Source organism: Thamnophis sirtalis, unplaced genomic scaffold (genome assembly GCF_051295495.1).
Source record: "Thamnophis sirtalis isolate CommonGarterSnake01/CBP01778 unplaced genomic scaffold, rThaSir2_p1.2 scaffold_3, whole genome shotgun sequence".
NCBI classification, from domain to species: Eukaryota; Metazoa; Chordata; class Lepidosauria; order Squamata; family Natricidae; genus Thamnophis; species Thamnophis sirtalis.
Genome location: NW_028261383.1, coordinates 50,862,697 through 50,887,914, shown reverse-complemented (window position 1 = coordinate 50,887,914; position 25,218 = coordinate 50,862,697). Strand labels below are relative to the sequence as shown.

The following is a 25,218-nucleotide window of genomic DNA, read 5'->3' as shown; positions in this document are numbered from 1 at the left end:
TTACCTGAAAATCTGTTTTGTAAAGAAGATGCCCACCATGTCAAAAGAAATCATCATCATCCTTTCTTTTTTAGCTAAGAACTGAATTAAAGAAATATTCTGGCATACTTTACTTTTTAGATATGCACTGTTCTATTGAAACAATAGTAGAACTTGGTTGGAAAACAAATCTTTGAATTAGTAAGCAATTTGTGGGCTTCTATTTACAGCATGAAATTGTATACTTTTATTAATTTAATTTACAAGTTGCTACATTTAAAGTGATTTAAGGCATGAACAGCTGCAGCTAGTATTATAAAGGCAACAAACTACAATAATAGCCAGTAAAAGAAATATAGAATTTAATGATAATTCCTAGGACTGGGGACTCTACATTACTCAAGTCTCAAGAGCCTTCCGCATTTTTTAAGAGCTTGCAGAAGACCGAGAGAGAGGAGCATCCCTTGCCATTGGGGTTCAGGCTGTTTCAAGAGAGAGAATGCTGTCAAGTTCCATGCAGCTGGCAAGATCAAGGAAATAAGAATGACATGCCTTTCAGCAAGGCATCTGTAATGCTAATCTAGGGTAAACACAAAATCTTCAAGCGCTAATTGGAGGACTCCACACAGCATGATACCTTCATAGAGAATGGCCCCTGTCACATCTATCAGTAAGTTAGGACCTTCAGCTGTCCTTCGTATTGTCCTTGGATTGGGCAAGCATAATCTATACAGAGTAGGTTGTTTTGAAGATTCCCAGCTCTGAACTTCATAGGCAGTAAAGGCACCTTAAATTGTATTCAGACGTTTTTTAGCAGTGTACATGGTGTAACCATAATAGTGTTATTATATAGGACTAATGAGAAATGTGACCTAATTAGCTGAGTGTGCTAAAGTAGAAACGGACAGAGTCAAAAAAAGGAAATAAGCCACTACCTCCCCCCAAAAAGAAAAACCAAGCATACGGAAAACACAACCACCTGAATGTAATAAGGTCTCTGGGATACTTCCGTCAAGCATTTTTCCCCTGTATGCTTATTAAGGAATTTCATGGCAAATAATTGCAACAATGCATGTCATAGCAGGGGTAGTATCTGAAAGTAGCAGAAAGGTGTAAAATTAACTTGTGTGTCCTGGATATTTATGCAACACTCATAAGATAAGGATAATACAAATTTGTTGGTAATACAGGTACTAGAGAAATACATGTGTTTTTTTTTTTTTTTTAAATTTCTGTGTGTCCAGAATCATAGGGCCATTGTCTCTCCCAGTGGAAATTTCCCTGTATCGGCCTTCGGGGGACAGCTTAAAGGAGCAAAAGACATGAGCCAGAGTAAAGACCCTCCAGTGGTCTAAATATGCTGTAGTTAGAGACAGAATACCTCTTGGATTTATGGGCAATAAAGGACTTAGATAGGTCAAATTGGCACTCTGTCTACTGCTTATTGAATATTTTGGTCTGTTCCCATGCTGAGTAGAAGACCTTGACAGAAGCCCAAGGGTGAGATTTTAGTTCTTGAAGCCTTTTTTCACATGGAGTAAAAATCATGTGGTTATTGGGGCACCAAGCAGAAAACAGATGGTAGTGAAGACAGTGATTTATATTATTTATAGAGCAATTTATTTGGCAAAATTGAAAATCACTGTATCACTTCAATGGGTGTTTGCATTTACATTTGGCCCAAGAAATCCAAAGAATGCATTTTTGTAGTTTTCTATTAGCCACAGTTACTGTTCATTCGGGAGGGAGGCAGAGTGATATGTCTCTCTGTGTGTTTGTGTGTGTGTGTCCGCAAACCAAGCAATAAAAATAGAAATTATGTGGGCTTTCCTTTTGTGAAAATCACTTCTTCAGTTATACTCATTTATCATGTATTTTGTTCCTGACTTCATTATATCAGATCCCAGAATATTTTCTGTTTGTAAAATGAAAGTACAAGAAGTGTAACTTTTTAGTTAGAGCCGAGGTGGCACAGTGGTTAGGGTGCAGTACTGCAGGCCACTTCAGTTGACTTTTATCTGCAGTTCAGCAGTTCTAATCTCACCGGCTCAAGGTTGACTCAGCCTTCCATCCTTCCAAGGTGGGTGAAATGAGGACCCGGATTGTTGTTGGGGGCGATATGCTGACTCTGTAAACCGCTTAGAGAGGGCTGAAAGCCCTATGAAGCAGTATATAAGTCTAACTGCTATTGCTATTGCTATTTTTTTTATCAGTGGAAACAACTGTTTTGAAAGCAGCAGATTTCACTTGATTTTTAATTATGTCAGATGCATTGTTAATGTTAATGTACTTTAGTATTTTCTTTCTTTATCAGTCTTTCTAGAACTCAATAGCAGAAGTTGATTTCTCTCTGTGTTTGTTATTCACTTGATTTAAGCCCTCCGGTTAGTACTACTTTTTACATTCCATTGCCATACCATACATTTAATTTTGTTCTTCCTCTTTTTATTTTAATCCACTCTATATATTTTTTCTGCTTTTTTATTAGTTAATACAACAGCTATTACTCTACTCCTTGGTTTGGGATACTGTTGAATTATTTTCTCATTATCTCTAATAGCTTTTTAAACTTTTCAGTCAATTTAAGTAAAATTTTACTTTAAATGCAAAATACTTCTAATCTAGATATCTCTGAAACCAATTGGAGTGTTGTTAAATCCATTTAGTTTAATTGGTGTTCATAATTACAATGGAGAACAAATATTTCTTTCTATAAAATCCTGTTCTTTTAGTGAATCACCAGGTTTATTGTGCTGATATTGCATTGTTATGTCCTTTTGTTAGATATTTTATGCCTTTACTTAACTATACACAATTTTATATTCCTAACAATAAGCACAATATTTGCCTGCAGTGAATTGCAAAATTGATAATTATTGATAATTATCCTTTTCTCATTTGAGGAAAAATATTCCATGAAATTGTGGCTATGCAATTGGAAGTACTTATTGTTTTAAACTATTTCATAGTCTTTCAGAATTTGCTTTTGTGCTGTCAGTCCAAAAAAGTAATTGGAAACCTGCATTGTATGATCAGGATTCCTTTTTTAAAAGCATATATTCTCAGTGTTGGATATATAATTCTGGATACTAAGGAACTGTGGGAGTTGATTTAATCTTGGACAGTAGATGTGTAAAATACAATGATGAAATATAATGATAGCTAGGTTCTCAGTTTGATATGGCAGGTTGTCAGGTTGTAATTAGACAATGAAAGAATTACATACTATTTAATAAAACTTTCTCTAATTTTTTTACAGTTTTAAATGATAAATTATGCCCATATCAATATCAAGAGTAGATATTAGCAACTTATCACTGAATAAGGAATTGGGCCTTGGGCTTATTATCTGTTTCTGGAATACAGCTTATCTTTTAGACTGCCCATTATATTATCAGGTGAGAAAAATCTGGAAAAAAAGATGGACAATCTCTCAGCAAAAATAAAGCAACGGTATGATTCCTTTGATCTGATTCTTATGTCTCACAGATATTATCTTCATTTGCCCTTGGTGCACCAGTATTATGTTCAGTAGCAGAAATGATATAAAGTATACAGCATATGTTGAATTAATATTAATATTAATATTAATATTTTCTGTTTAATAGGTCTAGTTTTCCTTTGTTCATTGTTAATAGCCTCTTACACATTATATAAAGGAACTTGAAGAAAAGAGAGTTCAAAATTGGCAAGATTGCCAATGGTTTGTTGCAATGTAAGCCTTGTCCCCTTTGAACATGCAGATACCACTGAAATGATACAATTACATCTATGGTTAGATTAAGAAATCTTTATATTTGTAAATAGTTTGTTGAACAAAATATATAGAAATCAATATTTACCCATCATATTTCCCTATGAGTTCTTAACTTACTTTCAAAGATACTTTTAATTAGCTTCACTTCTGAACAGAGTGGCATAAATTATCTTGTTATGAAATGATTTTTTGTTAACTGTGTTGTAATTTACTATAATAATTTTATTTAATAATATTTATTATTAATAAATTACCAAATAGTTATTGTTTTAAAGTAAGATTAAAACATAAGTATGATTCAGTCGGTTATGTGAATACAGACTTTTGAGTATGTAATTGAAGTAGATTGTGGGAAACATGATGCATCTAGTATTTATTGCATGCTCTCTAGAGCAGGTGTGTGAAACTTGCGTGTCACAGCAATGTCATGTGATGTATTGAGATTCCCCCCCCCCCTTTGTTAAACCAGGTGTGGCCATGGCCCCTTGGTGGTTTTAGGAGCTATCCTCCGGTGGGCGGGGAAGGCTGTTTTCGCCCTCCCCAGGCTCCTATAAAGTCTCTGGAGCCTGGGGAGGGCAAAAAATAACCTCAAAAAAAGTCTGAAGTCAGCTGATCAGCTGTCAGGGCAATGCCTCGCGTGCCCTGACAAATGGCGCCACATGCTACCTGTGGCATGCATCCTATAGGTTCGCCATCCCGGTACTAGGTGCATCATGCTTCCTGCAATAGGACAATTGTCAATAAAACAGCTAGAGAAAGTTTTTCTTTATAAAAGAGCCACATGAAATAATAGGTTTTCCACTTTTCATTAAAATTAGAATGGTTTCCTCTTTTACATACAAAACCTTTTCCGCTTTTCTGTTCCTTTCTTTCAAATACTTTGATTCCCAATAAACTTTATTTCTGAAACTTCTCAGTTAAATCATGTGTAAAACACCCCTACTTTTTGTATGTTTGTGTGTTCAAATGCATACACAATTTTATAACTTTCTATATTTATTATATGTTGTTATCTTTTTACAACCCATTAATTTGTAGGTCTGAAGGTCTGTATTATTTTTATGAGTGTATTGACTTTAGATTATAAAGAAATGTATTATAACAAGTGTTATGGTAAATATCCCTACATGATGCATTGATACATTTATAATAGAAGCAAGCTTTACATTTTCTCTATAGTGAGGAATAGGTTAAGAATATTATTGTAAATAACACTGGCTTCACAATATTTACACAGAATGATTTTCATGAACACTGCTGAGCCAGAGATCATTAGTATTGGATGGTGTTTGGTTTTAAGTTGTGTTCATCTAGCTTTAACAAAGCTGGCTGTGCATACAGATCATTCTTCCTGTAGTCATCAAACCAATCTGGATTTTAGTTGCTTCTGTTGTTAAATCCTTTGTAAACTAATGAGCACATCTGTATGGGCTTATCTACCCTGCCAGGTTACCCTGTTGTCAGTAGGGACCATTAGTCATTTTAGAATAGCAGGAATAGACAATTCATTCACTTCTTCACTCACCACAAAAACACTCTGCAGGTGTGCTTTTCTGCTCTGCTTTCAAAATGCTGTTTCTTGCTTCTGTAATCTCTTTCTGATTTTATTTATTTAATATGCAGCCCATTTCACTATTCAAAGTGACTGCAGTTTCTACTTTTTTCTCTTACCTCAGGTGACTGGAAAAATAATAAAACAAGCCACAATAGCATAGGTAAATCCTCTTCAGACAAACGTTTAACCTGGACTAAAGGCTGCCACATTTTAAGCCACTACTTGATTTACTGATCTGTGCAAATAAGGATTTTTTTAAAAAAAGTAGTGTTAAGTTTTGAGCCAGCAACAGGTAAGAGTAAGATTCACAAACAGGAAGAAAAGTGATTTGAAAATTGGAAGCAGTAAAAAAGCAGGGAGTTATCCAGTGGAAAGATATGGTAACCTTTAGTTCAGGTTAAACGTTTGTCTGAAGCAGGTTTTCCTAAGATATTGTGTTGTGAAGCCAGAATGAACACAAGATAGGAACAGTTTAAGAGTGCAGCATGGATATAAACAGATTCCTGCCTTTCTTGGTATAGATTGATTTGTTACTTTAATGAGAGACACACACAACTAAAGCTTTGGAAGATAAATTTGCTGACCTCATTCACTTAACATGTAATTCACTGAATACAAATAGCGTATTATACAAATAGTGTAGATAATAGTGTTAGATTGGTTCAGTTTGCCCTCAGCAATTTACTAAGCAATTTTAGTTGCTAGAAGCTGTTTCCAATTCTTTCAGTTACAATAAATTCTGCAGCTGACATGAGGCCTACAAATGAAGTGAATTTCTTTTCACCTAGATTAGAATTGGGTCACTTCTTTAGGAAACACCTCATTGAAACAAGGATAGCCATTCTTCATAGGCCTTATGAACAGCAATGATCAATGATTTTCAGAACAATTGCTATAAATACTTCTCAGAAAAAAAATATTGAATTGTTGCACAGGGATTTTGAAAAATGTTCAGGGAAATTTAAGCTGTGGGTTTCAGTTGCGTACATTTTTTTTTAATGTCACTTTTGCTATTAGCAAAATGTCATTTGTGTTATTATATTGAAGATTAAAATAACTGGAACAACAAATTAGCACTACTTCTATTCAACAAATTGTCCTTTAAAATGGTGAGGTACTGAAATGGCAATTATTGCTGTTAAGTGACTTGGGTAGATATCTGTTGTTGCTTTTTTTTAGTACTAAAAATAAAATTACACTTTGGAAAATAACTTTTTCCCTCCAAGCCATTATTTTCATTATGCTTTGTTGTAAAGATCATTTACTTTAAAGTGTCCTTTGGGTAGTCCATTGAACATCTGTAGGCTAAATAAACAGGGATAGAATCAAGATCAAGTGAAGTGTTAATACCACTTTATAATGCCTTGGTAAGGCCACACTTGGAATACTACATTCAGTTTTGGTCGCCATGATGTAGAAAAGATGTGGAGACTCTAGAAAGAATGCAGAAAAGAGCAACAAAGATGATTAGGGGACTGGAGACTAAAACATGAAGAATGGTTGCAGGAACTGGGCGGTCCTTCCGAGGCACCCTAAAAAGTTGGCTTTTCCAGCAAGCCAGCCTGGCCTGAACAAAACAAAATAAATTATTGATCACTGTTAATTTTAATTTGATTTTTTTTTTAAATGTCATTGTCAATTTTAATTGGGTTTGGGATATTCTATTTTTTTTTAACTTTTGTATTATGTGTTTCTTTTAATGTTGTATGCCACCCTGAGTCCTTGGGAGAAGGGCGACATATAAATCTAATAAACCTAAACCTAAAGAGAAAGAAGAACTAGGGGAGACATGATAGCAGTGTTCCAATATTTCAGGGGTTGCCACAAAGAAGAGGGAGTCAAACTATTATCCACCTGAGTGTAGAACAAGAAGCAATGGGTGGAAACTAATCAAGGAGAGAAGCAACTTAGAACTGAGGAGAAATTTCCTGACAGTTAGAACAATTAATCAGTGGAACAGCTTGCTCCAGAAGTTTTGAATGCCCCAACACTGGAAGTCTTTAAGAAGATGTTGGATAGCCATTTGTCTGAAACGGTATAGGGCAACGATAGCGAACCTTTTTTGGCTCACGTGCCATAAGTGGGGGGGCACAGGGGGGGTCGTGTGCGGGCGTGCCATACCCATAATGCAATGCACAACCCCCCCCCAGTGCACATGTGCGCACTACAGGCGCTCCCCCCATTTTTTCCATGCTTTTTTCGCCCTCCGGAGCAGTCAAAACAACTGGCAAGCAAACCAGAAGTGACTTCCGGTTTGGTCGGACAATCGTTTTGAGCACTCCAAAGGCTTCAGGGATCTTCAGGAGGTTTCCCTGAAGCCTCCGGAGCAGTCAAAACGACCCTCCGAACTTCCGGTTTGCCCTTAGGGCCGGTTTTTTGCGCTCTGGAGGCTCATGAAGCCTCCAGAGGGGCAGGGGGGGCTCTTTTCACCCTCCCCAGGCTCCTATAAAGCCTCTGGAGCCTCTGGAGGGCAAAAATGGCTTTAAAAAAGGTTGAACTCAGCCCCTCGCATGCCCTGACAAATGGCTCCGCATGCCACCTGTGGCATGCGTGCCATAGATTCGCCATCACTGCTATATGGTTTCCTGCCTAGGCAGGCAGTTGAACTAGAAGATCTTTAAGGTCCCTTCCAACTCAGCTATTGTATTTTATTGTTCCTATGAAGCTATGTTTTATAAAAATTATAAGCAAAAACACAGATTCTAAGTTCTTTTGCAACTCTATGAACAAATCTTAAGGAGAAATAGGTCGTATTCTTCACCTGTTTGTAATTAACTTGAAGGCAGAATAGGGTGTATAATGTACATCTGGGAATGTAGCACTGGCTTAATCACTATTTGAGAATGTCCAGTAAAGTAGCCATCTAGACTTTATTGCAAGAAGAGACACTGGATAGAAAATGAACTACCTCAACACCTTTTGTTCTAATTTTGTTCCCAACTTTCTAGTTCACATTTGGGTTCCAAATTTTATATCATTTACATTTTGCCCTATTTCCATTTTTCTTTTTATTATGAAGAATGCTTATACATAATAGCATAATTATTTAGACTTATATACCACCCTCAGCACTATCCTGCATTACTTGTATATATTGCCCCCAACAATCCTGGTCCTCGTTTTACCGACCTTGGAAAGATGGAAGGCTGATCCCCATCAGGATTGAACTCCAGGCTGTGGGCGCAGTTTGCCTGCAATACTGCACTTAACTACTGCATCACTAAGTTTCCTCTCTAAGTATTTAGAAAGATAATTTCCAAATATTAAGGGTTTCATTTAAAAAAAAAGAATTATTGAATAGATCTCTGCTGTGAAATTTTTGACTAAATAGTTTTGAGACTTAAATGCAGGACCATGTAATATGCATCCATCCAGATTTCTGATCCTATCAGCCAAGCCTTCCTAACCAATATTTGAAAAGACATAGATTCACCTCTGTTTTAGTTGAATAATGGTAGATGTTGAGTCTGTTCTTCATGATTGCACTCTTCACAAGGAATAGTGCAGAGTTGTTAAAATTAAGGGAAATGAACTGAAATACACTTCAGTATTAAACTTAGAAATACATTTGTTTGTTACACTGTATACGCTTGTGCTCCTATAGGATGTGATGAAATGACTCTAAAATGATCATAATGTATTTTCATTTTTAAAATAACGCATAAGAACAAATTTTGTACTACCCTTTAATAAAGGAATTTTTGGATTTCCAAAAAGTTGAGGATAACATATAATTTTAAGACATTATAGGAAATGTTTTAGTATCACATAAAAGAAAAGAAGTAACTGATTTCTCTTGTTTAGGTGTAACCTGACAGATAGATAATTAAATTAGAAGTAGAGAGACTTCTCTCTTGATATGAAGGCTACTGGGAGACTGGGAAACAGTCATTTTCTTTCAGCCCAACCCATCTTACAGGGTTGATGTTATAGGGGAAAACATTGTGAGTATTACATGTACCAGTATAAGAGATATATAAGAGATATGTACCAGTACCAGAGATATATAAAATAAAGGTGGATTATAAATTAAATAAATAATATTTCTATCAATTAAAGTATGTTCTTCAGGTAAGCCTTGATTAACAATCACTTTTCAGCAACCATTTGAAGTTGCAATAATGCTGAATGAGTGATATGATCTAGCATCACTCCTGTAGTCAGGTGATAATAATCCGGCCACTTGAACAGCAGTTGGTTTAGACTAGAAGGCTAAAGAAGAAATATGCAGAAGGTTCTTTCAGTTTTTATATTAAAGTTAATTGCAAGCCACATATAGTGAGAGTCATTTCATATATTGGTAAGACAGGCACCAGCCATTTTCCAGCCAGTTAGCTGTGCAGACTGAACCCTCTTCAAGCAGACAGATCTCTTCTCCATGCATTGAAAATGTGTGCAACAAGAGGGAGGGGAGAAAATCACATTTATAAGTGTTTGAACTGTTTTAAATTAAATATTACCTTGAATATTGTTACTTTGACATTCCTTCCTAATCAATATTATGTATTATATATTATTATATATAATATTACAATATTATTAATATAATACAATATTATTATATTAAGCAACACTTGTTGCTTTGTATTATATATCTAATTTGATGCAAAAGACTCATTCAGCTTCCTTATTTTGAATATGTGAATGACTTGGCATAAATACAAATGGTGGATTCAAGTTTATTGACAGCTGTTGGGTTAATCTTGGACTACGTTTAGAGAATGCCAGCTTTGGTTCCCTTAGAAACTAATGAAAAATTACCAGTATAACTGATGCATGCAACTCTTTCCTCTTTCTTGGAATATTTATTAGTTACATATTAATTTTTATTATTTTTCCTGTATTTTAATCCCATTCCATTTTTTTTCTAGCTACATTTTTTAAACATATACTTATGGTATTTAAATGATTGCATATCAATCATTTTTAAATTCTGCCAGGTTTAAATTTAAATTGAATTGTAATTGACAATTATAAACAGCTCTAGCATGCCTTTTGCTAAAGTCTTTTAAAGTGTCCTTTCTCTGGGAGTCATAGTAAATTCCCTATGAGTTTTATGTCTTACAATTCTTTCTACTTCAGCAACAGAAGAAATCCTTCATTCTTCATTCATTCAAATGAATCCTGACATTCTTTCTGATGTTTTAAGTCATTGGCAAGCAGTTACAATTGTAATTTTCCTTGCTGACTGACAATAATACAACTTTCAGATACTCTGTGAGAAGAAAAGTTCCCCCAAATTTTGGTGCTTTTGTTTTCCTTCTGCTAGAAAGAAAAAGGAAGGTAAAGAAAACTCTTCATCATGAACTGAATAACATCAATTAGATACTTGGGTTGGTACAGTTATTGTGAACAAGACAAGGTTGTAATGTTCATATTGAAAACACTGATTATGAGTAGTAGAAGCTGGTTTGCATTCCAAATGAAGCAACTTTGCTAATAATAATAATCTTTATTAGAGAATTTGATTCTTGTAATGAATACTTTTTATGAAAATTAATTTGAAAGTTAATGAAAATGCATCAATGAGGACCAAATGCAGGTCTTTTTGTAGCTGACTCCACATTAAAACTTCCCTCTCTCTCGTTTTCTTTTTGGAAACATAGGTATTGAACACTTAAAGACAAAAATAAGAAGTACTGTATCTGTGCGGGAAGGGCAAGGGGTTGTTCTCCTCTGTGGAGCACCAGTTCATCCTGGAGGTAAGGAAACAGGAATCTATTCCATTATTGACCAAAATGATTGAGAGCAGTCTTTCCTTAGAAAATGTTATGAATCTCTGAAAGTCGCATTTGAATCTATATTCGTGATTACATTATTTAAATTGTTGTATTGTGTTATTTTGCTTATTTTTTAAAACTTAAATATAAATTTTAATAAACTGGCATGCTTATGAAAGGAAAGAAAGTATGGAAGAAAGAGAATGGTTTCAATGAAAGATCAGGGTTGAAATAAGGGGTACTTGGTGGTCTATGATCTTGGTTATTTTCTTGCAGACATTTCATTACCCAAACTAGGTAATATCATCACTGCTAGTCCTGATGACTAGTCGCCAACAATGATATTACTTTGTTTGGGTAATGAAATGTCTGTAAGAAAACGACCAAGTTCTGAAAGCGCCAAGGACCCCTCAGGGAATGGTTTGAATAAAGATTGACTATTCTGATAAATAACAATCAAAGCTATTTCATGGAAGAAGTCCACATAATAAATCAAAGTAACATGTCCAATATTCCCATAGTTCAGTGTAGCAGGAAACTCAAATCATAGAAACACAGATCTAGCTAAATCTACTACTGTCATTTCTTCTGCATTTAAAATTATTTGTTTTAAAGTCACTAGATTCAGAACTATCAGAATTATGTATTTGTGTTATATAGATAACATAGATTTATTTTACAAACCGCTTTCATACTCCTCAGAATTGAAACTTATTTTTTTTCTAGCTTCCAAAAGCTGCATTCACATTATTGAATTGGAAGTGCTTTCAACACCTGCAGATATTGGCAGTAAAGATTCCATCTGTTCCTTTAAAAAAAAAAAACATTGTTAAGTCTTTAAGTTCATCTATAGATGAAAAGGGAAAAATGGCAAAGTGTTTGCTATTCAAAATTAGAGTATAGTGATATGTTAATCAGAATACAATTTTTAATTCAGGCCTTCTTAGAAGCAAATCCATTGAATTTAGTGCTAATCTTGGATCTGCATAACCATGATATCCTTTTCTCTCTGATAGAAATCAAAGATAAAGACAAAGGAATCAAAAGATGTGTGAATGAGTATGTGTATGTGTGCTCTTGTACATAGTCTACTAGCGTGGATAAAAAATATTATATAAATATAGTAAATAAGGTTTAATGGTAAAACCTCTAAGTTTAGAGTTTTAAAAATGTGCTTTTTAATATCTTAGTTAGGAACACTTAACATATGAAGTAACAACAACAATAATACAATGTAATAATTTGTTGTGGTATTGCCATATGAATTTGAAAAGAAGGAAGTATAGATCACTAATGTGTAAATATCAGGAAATAGTAGAATAAAAGACAAAATTTGGAGAATTTTCAAGATCTGAAAATCATGATTTTTCAACATCTGAAAATTAAAATTGAAATATTATAGCATAAACTGACCGAGTGGTCACATGGGTTATTGGCACACTAGGTGCTGAACCAAAAATTCTTGAACAATACTTGAAAATCTGTGCGTTGATAAAATTTTCATCTGTCAATTAATGTAGTATATGTACTTGGATCCGCATATATACTACACCAATACATTCCAATACCTTAGGTTCTGGGAAAAATTCAATGTATGTAAAGGCCAACATCAACAAAACAACTGACAGCTGTGATTTCACAAGCAAAAATACTACCAATAATAATAGATGCTTTGTGTACAATCACAAAACCTCTGGTGCATCACTTGAATTGACAAAAAAATACCATCAGTCAATTACAAAACAAGTTACAATGCCATCAAACAACAGCTTCTGCTATAACATATCCTTTGGAAAAACTCAATAGGTAGATAAAATCCAGTCTAGATCTCTGGCTAACTCTGACAAATCATAATATGATACCTCTAGCACCACCTAACAACATCTGCATATCCAGATTCTTGGGAAGAACTCAATATGTAGATAAAAATGCCAAATCCATTCTAAATATCTGGCTGACTGTGTGATCAATAAAGGAATCTCAGTAACTATTCATCTACATTGGAGGCCATAATATTTATTCTTTGTCACAAGAAACACAACCAAAGCCAAACATTGTGAATTATTTATCACAGAATCAGGATCAAAATGTGTCTCTTGGTGCCAGAGTCTCTAAAGTATAAATGTATGTGGGGGAAAATTCTTATATAGTTTTTGTTGTTGATGCAGAAGTCAGTTTCTATAAAGTTGAACATATTCTAAATAATCTTGTAAAATTGAACACAATCTAAAAATTATTTGAATTAGTAATTTAATATATGAGAAAAACTTATATATCATATACCCACAATTACTTAGATTGTCTACATAGTTATGGACCCAAGCCAGTTTTACCTTCACTGCACATTTCCTCGCTTATATTAAATTCATTGCGACCTAATCAATTTCATACCAATGTAATTTATATTCTCCATGTTGTGATAGCTCATGGTGACTTCTTGATTAGGTACATCACTAACACACTGATTTCAGCAGACCTCGTTCTGTGTTTTGCTTTATACTGTGCAACATATTAGGCAAATGTTGATAATAATTAAAAGAGCAAATTAAAACCTCATTTTCATTTGGAACTTTCCATTTCATTGAAAAAGGTTTCAGGTTATTTTGTTGGCAGTTTTCTTGATTATATGCAGCCTCCTATGCCTTACATACAGCTTTTGTATCAGATTAAAAAAAGTTCCCTCTCATGAGGAGTTAATGGACATTTAAATGAAGGACTAAATATTTCTTTAGTTTATGTATACATGTTTCTTTATCTAGGTTTGTATGTGTGTGCTTGTGTCTCTATATATTTTATCTATCAATAAGTTTATTGAATGAAGCTCTCTCAGTTTTGTAACCAAGCTGGCTGAATTAAAATTCAAGGGGAAAAGGAATAGAATTGGAGAAATAAACTCACAATGGGCTTCTAGACAAACAGCTGCTGTTCTCACAGTTGGAGAACAACAGTAACTCTGACTAGACATAGAAATGGGGGAGAAAGGGGTACATACATACATACATACATACATACAAACATACATACATACATACATACATACATACATGACAAGTCTCAATACAGAAGATCAGACTTAAAAGGTAATTTTTCCACAATCCTTATAACAAAAAAGAAACTGATATTTTAATGAGGTGGCACTGTATGCAATTTGGGAATCCTTCTGGATAATCATCTCTTACATAATCAGCAAGCAAGTCTTTTGAACAAAAGCATCTTGTATGCTATTTGCCTCTGTCTCTGGATTGGATGGTCCTTCTCAATAATCAATAAGAAGCACATATTATTTGCATGCAAAGCACTACTTTAAATTCCTACTACATTATTACTTTAAAGTGGAACAGGTAGTGAGTACTCAGAGTGAAAAAACTATTATTTCACAATTACTTCATAAATAAGGAAAATAATTTGAGACTATTTTAAAAAAAGATGGGAGAAAACAAAAATGTGAGATTCCTCCATAACTAGTAGCAGATGTCAAAATGTCTTTCAAAATCTTAATAGCTCAAACTATCCTGAATATACAATTTCTACCTGTGAAATATAGTAAAATAGAAACCTACATGTACTATAAAGTATTACTATGATATGATACACTAATTTGTTTAAAACAAAGAAAACAAAATGTTGATATGAAAAGCAAAAACAGAATGAACAATTTTGCTTCCAAATATAATATGTAAAGAATGTCTTTTAATCTTCAGTGAGGCAGTTTTTCAGAACTATTCTTCATAAGGCTTTGTAGAATACACAATTCTCATCCTCCACCACCACCACCCCCTAAAAAAGAAAATCCAGAGCAACATTGTCAAAAAATCAGAAATGTCTGCACTATCTTCACTGTAGTGAAAATTATTTCCTTAGAAGACATCTTCTAGAATACACACTGTAAAATATAAAGCAAACAAAAACAACAAGGCTCAACTGTGAAATCTGACAGGGAGGTTTGTAAGTGCTAGCTTAACTGTGGACAACAGTTGCTAAAATACATGAGGGATTGGCAGGTTTTTACAGGTTATACCTACAGAGATTCTTTAACTGTCTATTTCTGGCTGCATTGCCAATTTTACATGATATCCTATGAGAAAAATTAAAGGATGTTTGAAGTTAAATCCATGAACTAGAGCCCTGAGGAATCCAATGATACATACAAAATAACCTATGAAATATTGCTCAAGATCAACAAGAGATATTTTTTTCCAATGCAATAGAATACATTTGCTCATAGTATGAAAAGGTTTTACTGAACTTACAAAACATGTTTGTTTTTATTAAAACCTTGAGATTCATGGACTGGAACTAGGAACAAAAGACATAAACTTACAATTGAATAGATCTATTATTAGTAGCAGAACAATGCTACATTCTTAGTTTTAGTCATTTCAATAGAAGAATATGTGTGGGAGGAATACTTTCACTGTAGTTGTGGTTGGAGGAAGGGAGGAAGATAAGGAATCATTGAAAACACAGATTTACAGATAAATTCTGATTTATCTGTCTTTGTTCCTATTCCTCATACCACAGACAATTGGCATTTTCAAATTCAATTACAGCATTTGTTAAAGATATATTGTCCTTTAATAAAGATTGAAAATTATTTGTATCTTTTGTGAAGTCAAAAAATTATTAATCACCATAAATATGTATCTATTGCATAATAATTAAAATCCTTAACTAGTATATTTATTACATGAAAAATATTTGTACATATTATTTATTTATCAAATCAATTTATTCATCATCTCAGTCATTGAGTAACTTGTTAATTTATATAATAGGAATAAAAGATCAAGTTAAAAAGTATTTTCAATTAATGACTTTTCCCAACAAACATACCAGTTTGTTTTCTATACCTTTATCTTCCTTTGTTAAAGAATTTAACTGACAAATTATCACAACTAATGTCTTTTCATTATCAACAGGACACAGTTTCTAATTCTTTCAACCACTGTATTGAAAACAACACAATTGTATTGTTAAAAATATTCAAAACAATTACATGCAGAGTTCTTGGGGGGAGATTAAAACATCAATTTGTCATTTGAAATCCGCTATAGTTAATGTAATGGTACTGAATAGAGTTTGAATGCCACTATTAGTCTGGAATAATTATTTCAGGAATAAGATAGAGAAGTAATCTATTAGATCTGCCTGGTTGGCAGAGAAATTAAATGGACATTTTTTCATAGTGAGCCCAAATATGTGAAGGTGTTTGGTAAGAGATTACCATTTTAAATACAAGGTAAAGGTTCCCACACACATGCATGCTGGTCGTTTCCATCTAGGTATGGTGCTCATCTCTATTTCTAAGATGAAGAGACAGCCGTGGCACGACAAAACCACACTGGTCAAAAGCGTGGCGATAAAATTGTGGCGCTAAAGCCGCGACGTCATCACCGCGCGTCATCACCGCCGCGATAACTGCGGCAACAGAAGGGCGCTTTAAAACGGCGCCGCGGCAGAAAGCCGACTTCAATTAAGGTAAGCGTTAGGATTAGGTTTAGGGGTTTGTTTTAGGGTTAGGTTTAGGGTTAGGTTTAGGGTTAGGTTTAGGGTTAGGTTTAGGGTTAGGTTTAGGGTTAGGTTTAGGGTTAGGTTTAGGGTTAGGTTTAGGGTTAGGTTTAGGGTTAGGTTTAGGGTACTGAGTGCTTGGGAATGCACGATTTTGCCCTCCGCGATTATGTCATCGCGGTAGGGTCGCGTTTTTCCCTAGCGCTTAGAACGGTGTGAATTAGTCTTCGCGCTTATGTCTCCGCGCAGGAGGGCTTCGCGGATTTGTGGTGGAACCGAGACAGCACTGTCTGAAAACGTCTCCGTGGTCATGTGGCCAACATGACTAAATGCCTAAACGCGCTGTTACCTTCGCACCAAAGATGGTTCCTATTTTTTTACTTGCATTTTTACGTGCTTTCAAACTTTTAGGTTGGCAGAAGCTGGGAGAAGTAATGGGAGCTCACTCCATTACACAGCGGTAAGGATTTGAACTGCTGAACTGCTCACCTTCTGATCGATAAGTCAGTGTCTTAGCCATTGAACCACCATATCCCCTACATTTTAAATATAGCATCACTGAAAACAAAAGGGTTTCTTTTATAAGGTTTTAAGTCCTGCCTGTCCTTGGCTCTTATCAGCTAGCCATGCCCTTACTGGGATTTGAACCTGAGCTGTTTTTACATGTTTAGCAGTTGTATTAGCCACTAAGGAGTGGATCATTAATTAGTGACCAGAGTCACTTGATTGAGTTGGCAGCTATAGAAATCAAACAAACAAATAAACCATTGGTGGGCTACAGAAGGAACATAGTGCCCTCTTTCCAAGAGAATCAATTAAAATTTGAGATAAGTATCAAGTGTGAAAATATACACTGTATATACATCAAAATCTATAGTACATGGCAAAAGTTCAGGATTTTTAATAGTCTAATTTAAAAATAGTTTAACAGTTTCAGGAGATTAAAGATGACCTTGATAACCTTCAAGTAATTTGCCACTAGTTTATGATTTCTCTTCTCCCCATTAGATAGTTATCACTGTAATAAGACAAACTTTCATAAGTGCATATAAATTTAAAGTTTCCTTGCAGCTCTAAATGCAGTTAAGAGTTGAAAAATAGCACTTTGTCTGTTGTTACTTTGAAAAGTCTTTCAGCATGTATTTGGCAAGAAGGTAAGAAATGAGGTCAAGACTCCTGCTGTATTGTGTGTCCCCTGCTTCTCCCATTTTATTTCAGCAGAGTAAATCAGTTATATCATCAAATGAAATTGCGACACTAGGGACACTGATACTAGAACAACCATGAGAGAATGAAGTAGCTTTGAAGTTAATGAATGAAAAGTCATTCCATCTCATTCTCAAAATATCCCATTGGAATGTCTGTGGAGATTCTCAATTATCCATGTCATGGTTGTCCCAAAGGTCCTTTTTCCAAAAGGCAACTGGATCTTCTTGTTCTTTTTTTTTCTTTGAAAATGTTTTGCTTCTCATCCAAGAAGTTTCTTCAGAACTGTTCTGAAGCTTGGACGCTTTCAAGCTATGAAATACCTCTGCTTCTCTCACCTGCAGTTAATCAAAACTGGAAGAGGCAGTGGTGTCCCTGTCTTAGTTGTTCATAGCAAACTCCTAGGATTTGGAAATTTAGAACTTTGTTCACGATATAGTTAAAGATATGATATGTTAACTTTGATGCCTTTCTTGTTTGCTGTGCTTTTTTGTAACCAGATTCATGGAATTTATTTTCCAAGGTTCATTTTACCTTTGTTGCAGAAAATGGTCATCAGTGTATTATTAATATCAATTTTAGCACTGTTAATATCACAGTGCTCATGGAGAGTATTTTATAGCAATTCATTGAAAAAAAGACAAACTGAAAGAGAATAATGAAAAGAGGAGGAAGTTTTAACAGGTGCTAGAAAAATGTGTGCTATCCAGATGGCCTCCTGTTGGCATCTCCCTGTAAAACAATTGAGAGGGTAAAAAAATCATGGGTCTATCATAAAATATGATGAGTGATAGATTTGTAACTATTTTTCTTTGTCTCTGAATCAGAGCACACACTAGAAAATATACAATTTTTATAGGTATTGTATTTTGATTTTGTTTAACGTAACAGAGGTGTAGATGAAACAGCTGCAGTACATCAATACAATGCATGCAGGTTGACTTTGGATAGAATTACTGTACAGCTACTAAAAGTTTAACTAGGAACATATCATTTTATTGACAGCCAGATAAAAATGTGCTGCTGCTAAAAAAAAATGTTTAAATGCATGTCCAAGAGGGAAGAGAAATCACAAAATGTCATTATATGACGTAGAACTCATATCTTATTTAATTGCATCCTATGTACATAATACATAAGGGCAATGTTTATGCTTGTGTTATTACAAACATATGTGTGTGTTTGTGTGTGTGTGTGTTTGTGTGTGTGTGTGTGTGTGTAGAGGTAGGTAGGTAGATAGGTAGGTAGAGATAGAGATAGATAGATAGATAGATAGATAGATAGATAGATAGATAGATAGATATAAATATATAGATATATATAGATAGATACATATACACACACACACACACACAAACACACACAATTTATGTATATATGTCTTCTCAATCTCAAGTCAACTACCAAAGGCTTGGGAGTTTGAGGATTCTATGCAGCATACTAGTTGTTCCTAGCATTCACCTTTCTGGACAGGAAACTCCTGAGATCTATTGGATCTTCCAGTTTAGGAGTTACAACAATGAGTACTCCTACCACCACTGGACCATTTTGTCTTTTACTTTCCCTATCATCTCCAGTTGGTCTTTCAGGCCCTGGTACTTCTCCAGCTTCTCATACTCCCTTTTCCTGATGTTTCTGTAACTTGGCACCAGTACTTCTACTTCCACTGCTGTCTTCTGGTCCTTAACGACCACTATGAAATCTCATGATGAGTCAGTATCTGCCTGCCAATCTACCAGACATCATGGATCTGGAAGTCCTACTGAATCCTAGCCCTGTTATTCTTTACTACCTTTTGTGGAATCTCCTATGTGGATTTGGAATGGTCTAGCTTGTACAGATGTTCCAATATAAAATGCCAGTTCTAATATTTCAAAATCATTGTATCCCAATCATAAATACATCAATCCTTTAAATACATCAATCCCAAGGTGGCGCAGTGGTTAAATGCAGCACTGCAGGCTACTGCTAGATCAGCAGGTCAGCGGTTCAAATCTCACCGGCTCAGGGTTGACTCAGCCTTCCATCCTTCCGAGGTGGGTAAAATGAGGACCCAGATTGTTGGGGGCAATATGCTGACTCTCTGTAAACCGCTTAGAGAGGCCTGAAAGGCCTATGAAGCGGTATATAAGTCTACTGCTATTGCTATTGCTTTTAAGGTTAAAGGTTCTCCAATCCTATTCTGGTTCTCAGCTCAGTGCAAAGAATTGGTTTCTTCTTTCAGAACTTTTAATTAATCGACATGAAAACCATATACCGTATAGGAATGACTATTTTTTATACCATACTGTTTGCAGCACAACATAGTGTTGGATATCAGGTTAAGAGTTTTTAACTAAGATGACGTCTTAATTATGGTATGGCATTGACATCATGATTTATTTATGAGAACTCTATTCTTCAGGTACCATAAGAATGGCTTGGATTGTATGTTAATGTTTATCATCCTTGCATTCATCTCTTCATGCTTTATGGTTTTATTGTGAATCCATTTTAACAGTTGTATTATTATAAAACTTCATATTTTTTTAGAAAGAACAAATAATGCTCTTCAGCTCCTACTATTAACATCTTATCAATGTCATGATTTTGATTGTGCAAATATGGTATTTCATATTCAAAATTTATTCAGTTTAACCTAGTACTTAAACTTTCTCACCAAAACATTGATTCAGAAATAGGTTATTCAAATCGATTGTTTAACAAGAGCACAAATCAAGACCATTCCTTTTGCACAAAAACACCTGCAGTTATCAATCTGAAATTAAGCAGACACAGGGAACTATTCTTTCAAATTGAAAGGCCCATAATTGTTATTTTTAAAAATGGACTCAGACACAAAAGCATCTGCAAATATATTTTTTTCTGAAACAGATTAGCATTATCATTTCAGAAATATTTACTGGGAAGAAAATACAGCAATTTGAAAATTACCTACCTGGATCAAGATCTATGATTGATGTACAATTCTAAAAAATAAATATAACTTGCATAATAATTTCTCCTCCATCATGTCAACAAAAGAAATGTAATTATAACCATAGCTTGTAATAAATAATAGTAAAAGAACATTAACATCATAAATACACACCAAACATTAGTTTTATTTGACGATAGTGATAATGTATTAAATGCAAATTTAACAAATAAATTATTTCTTTTTCTGTAACTGCAAATAGATTTCTAGACATAGTGACCGTGTGCATTTTCACTTTTTATTTGGACAAAAAATACAAAGCCAAATTCTATTACTCTAAGGGAAAAATGTAGCTGGGTTTAACTATTAATCCAAACATTAACTTTAACACAAGCCCAGTAAAAGTTCATTAAAAATTATGGGTGTTCAGGAACTAAAAACTCAATGTGATCATGCTTAGAAAGTAAATAAGAGGGAGTATTTGGATTTAGGGTGGGGATATTGTTTGGGAAGAATTTGGGAATTTGCATTTTTTTTATTTGGTCCTAAACATTCACAACATACATTGTGCAAGGAAATCAAAACCATAATCCATGAGGTGGTTGGTGCATTAAGAAAAATAGCACCCCAATTCTTACCTCCAAACCCTTGTTTTTAGTTTAATTTTTGTAATTCTAAGCTGTTTTTATAGTTACAATTGCAAAATGTTTGTCTTTTATTGTTCTGTAAGCCACTCTGATTTGCCTTGAACTGTGAGATGGATAGATTCATATTTATTGTAATTCTTCAAGGGTTTTATCTAGTGAACATTTATTTTCAGTCTTTCAGGGGCACAGAAGGGTTAGAATTTCATATCCCGTATATTGCAATCCATGTGATAGTATTTTAGAAGTTATTTTCAAAATGAAACTTGGGTTTCATTTCCTTCTCCCCTATGTTTCAATATGTAGTTTGTGGTATTGAAGTTCCTCTAAAACTTCTAGATTATCTACATAATTCTGTACAAACATTTCAAAGGCTGTTTTTGAAGAGTGCACCTTTATTTTTATAGAAGTAAATATTCAAACATTGAGATTTCAGTTTGTGTGGCTAATCGGCATTATCTAGAGCAGGGGTGTCAAACTTGCAGCCTAGATGTGTTACATACTGGTCACACCCACCCCTGTTTTAGCGAAGGGGGAGATGTCATATGTCACATGATGACAATGTGATAACGCAAGTTTGAGACACCCTTGGTCTAGACCAAAGCCTGCTTTGAACTCCTTTGGCAATTGCTTTACTTGTTCTTTCCACATAAAGAATGAATTAGCAGAGAAGCAGCTAAAAAGGACAGATGGTTTGATTCCTCATACATAATGGAATAGCAATAGCACTTAGACTTGTATACCGCTTCATAGTGCTTTGCAGCCCTCTCTGAGAAGTTTACAAATGTCAGCATATTGCCCCCAACAATCATTTTACTGATTTAGTAAGGATGAAAGACAGAGTCAACCTTGAGCCAGTGAGGATCAAACTCCTGGCAGTGGGCAAAATCAGCCTGCAGTACTGCATTCTAATGACTGCGCTACCACAGAACAGGTGTAGTAGTTATAGTTTTTCAACTTTTGTTTTTATATTCCATTCAAAGATGTCATACTGGAACTGTTTGGGGTTTGTTTTGCTATTATTTTTTTACTTTTAGTTTTCTTCTCATGTCATCAATTTTTGATTTGTTTATTGGGTTGTAGCTGTTTAGTCTCTAACTCGTATCTGACTCTTTGCAACCCCATGGACCATAGCATGATAGGAACTTGTCCTCTTGTTCTTTCCCATTATTTCAGTATCAATCTATCATATCTGAAGGCTTTGTGAGACTTTAGGGACTTGGTTAGATTTAGAATATCTCTTTCAAACAGTGTGTTTATTAAACAGGATTAAAAGTTAAGATATGTGGATAGGTTATTTACCTAAACAAATAATCATGTGAAGCTTAGCAGGAAAGCTTCTGCTCATTGCCATCTTCTTGTGATATATTTTGAATGAACAAATATTGAGATAAATATGGTTGCATGGCCTTATCAAAAAAATTTGTTCTAAAAGCACATTAGGAAACAATCCTTATTTATAATACTTGGGGAAAGTTGCATAAAATTGTCCACTTAATAAATTATTACATTTTATATAAATTATTATATAAAGTTGTATAATTTACAACTTTTCCCAATTATTTGCAAGTAGGCAATATTCAGATTTAGCATCTTAAAAGAAAATATTGTTTTGTGATGGAATTATGCATATATATTTTCACTTCTTTTCAGAACTTTCCTATGCTTGGATCTTCAATGAATACCCAACGTTTGTGCAAGAGGATAGTCGGAGATTTGTTTCTCAGGAAACTGGACATCTGTACATAGCTAAAGTAGAGCCATCTGATGTAGGAAATTATACCTGTGTCGTGACTAGTGCTGTAACTAACACCAACACTCTTGGATCACCAACACCTTTGGTGCTACGGACTGATGGTATGCATTTATACTACTGTGGTGTAGTCAAGTGTATATGGTTTTATTGCCTATATTAATTTTTGGAAAGACCAATTGTTTGGATATGTATAATTTTGAAACACATTCTGTAAATTTCCATAATATTTACTGTTGTGTTTTTTTAAAGAGAATGTTGTACCTCCTTATTCCTATTTATAAATAACTTCAATTGTAGCATGTATAAATTAAGTGTGGGAATTTTTCACTGTGCATAATACTCACAAACACTTTACCATAACCAATTAATGTCAAGGAATGATAGAATGCAGCAGATGAAACATCACCTGCAAATTTTATTACCAGTGCAAAGGTATAGAGCAGGAATAGGATCACATGGAAAGAAACTAAGTTTGCCAACTCTATGGTTGATTTTTACTTACTTTCCTTGTTTATGGAAAGGGAGGGCCTTCCTTACTCTTCCTTCAATACATTTTTCTCCCTTCACGACAACCACCGTAACCACACAAATCCTTGATGATGGGAATTCAGAGATACCCAGATGTGCATTTCCATACACCAAAGAATTGTATACCAATTATGGTTTGTCATTTATACTAGCTGTTATTTCTATGTGTATAATAAATTACTTTTTACACTTATTCAAAATTGCAATCAAGATTTGTAACAGTTCATCAGAGTTCTGCTGCCATTTCATTTTTACAGGCAGATGTGTTTGTACATGCATGAAATATCAAGAAGCAGTTGTGATGAGAACCTTGAAAGTTACCTAGTTAATTGTTACATTTTCCAGTACGCTGCTTGGAGAGTCCAAGCATGGGTTAAACTTAGCCAATCTGCCCAGGACTGAATTGAAACTTTAGCCATGCCTCTGATGTTGCCTTAACTTGCCAGATTTTCAATTCAGGCAAAGCCCGGTGGACACGTTTCAGTTTCATTTGTCCTTTTCAGATTGCCTGGACTCTCTAAACTTCATTTTATTTTGTTTTGTCTTTTTTTCTGCTAATTTTTGAATTTCCCTCCAATTTCTTCCAATAGAGAGCAGGAGCTGTGAGAAGTACTTATTAAATTCCTCTCTTTTCTCCCCTCACCATTCTGACTCCCATGGTGTCCCGGGCTCGCTTGGGCGCTGTGGAGGTCATTGGCAGCTGCCGGTGGAAGCATGGGGTCAGAGTGCCGATGCCCACACGATCGCACCGCTTATTAGCCTGTGATCGCTTTTTTCCGGCAGGGGTTTTTCTTGCCGACAGGAAGCTATATACAGTGTATGCTGGTCTTGAGGACCTACTGAAGCTGCCCCCTGTGGATGCGCCAGTGGCTGCACTCACTTCTTCCTCAGTCCTTCCTCCCGACCTTCTGAAAGGGCTCAAGGCAGAGGACAAGAGAGCAGAGAAGGCCTGCCATAAAACTCATCAGGCAGCCGCCTGGGCGATTAAGACGTCCGGCTCTGCTTCCTTCCTCTCCAGAGCCTCTTTCCTCTGGCTAAGACATTTACTTTCCAAAATCCCAGGTGGGGATAACAGACTCAGACAGGATGTCAATAAAATTATTGTGGCCACTGAGTATACGGCAGATGCCACCTTGAATGTCACCAAGTTTGCTTCTAGAGCCATAGCTTCCAATGTTACCACCCGTTGCCTTTTATGGCTCAGACATTGGAATGGAGACATGTGATCCAAGTAGAAGCTCGCTTCTGCTCCATTCAAAAGGTTTCAGGTTTCAGGTTTATTGGGATTTATATGCCGCCCTTTTCCCTGAGGGGACTCAGGGCGGCTTACAACCACAGGGGAGGGGAAGTGCAAGGTCAAAACAAACACTTTGTGAACAAAAGAAAAATAATAAAACACAAATATCATTCAGCAATCAAACACTCGGGCGGGTAATTGGAAGCCTATCCCCAGGCCTGCTGAGAGAGCCAGATCTTGAGGGCTGCGCAGAAGGTCTGGATCGTGGTGAGGGTGCGAATCTCCATGGGGAGCTCGTTCCATAGGGTCGGGGCAGCAACAGAAAAGGCTCTCCTCCGTGTGGTCGCCAGTCGACATTGACTGGCAGATGGAATTCGGAGGAGGCCCAGTCTGTGCGATCTGATTGGTCGA

The 25,218-nt window shown here is 35.2% G+C and overlaps 1 protein-coding gene across 1 annotated transcript in view; it reads left to right on the top strand.

Moving 5' to 3' along the window:
* The window catches only part of LOC106539210 (contactin-3), a 189,133-nt gene that overhangs the window by 80,548 nt on the left and 83,367 nt on the right, over positions 1-25,218 (top strand). Inside the window, exons 3-4 of the mRNA XM_087708890.1 lie at positions 10,898-10,993; positions 22,940-23,143. Of these exons, the coding sequence (XP_087565016.1) occupies positions 10,898-10,993; positions 22,940-23,143 (300 nt within the window). The remainder of the gene's footprint in view (positions 1-10,897; positions 10,994-22,939; positions 23,144-25,218) is intronic.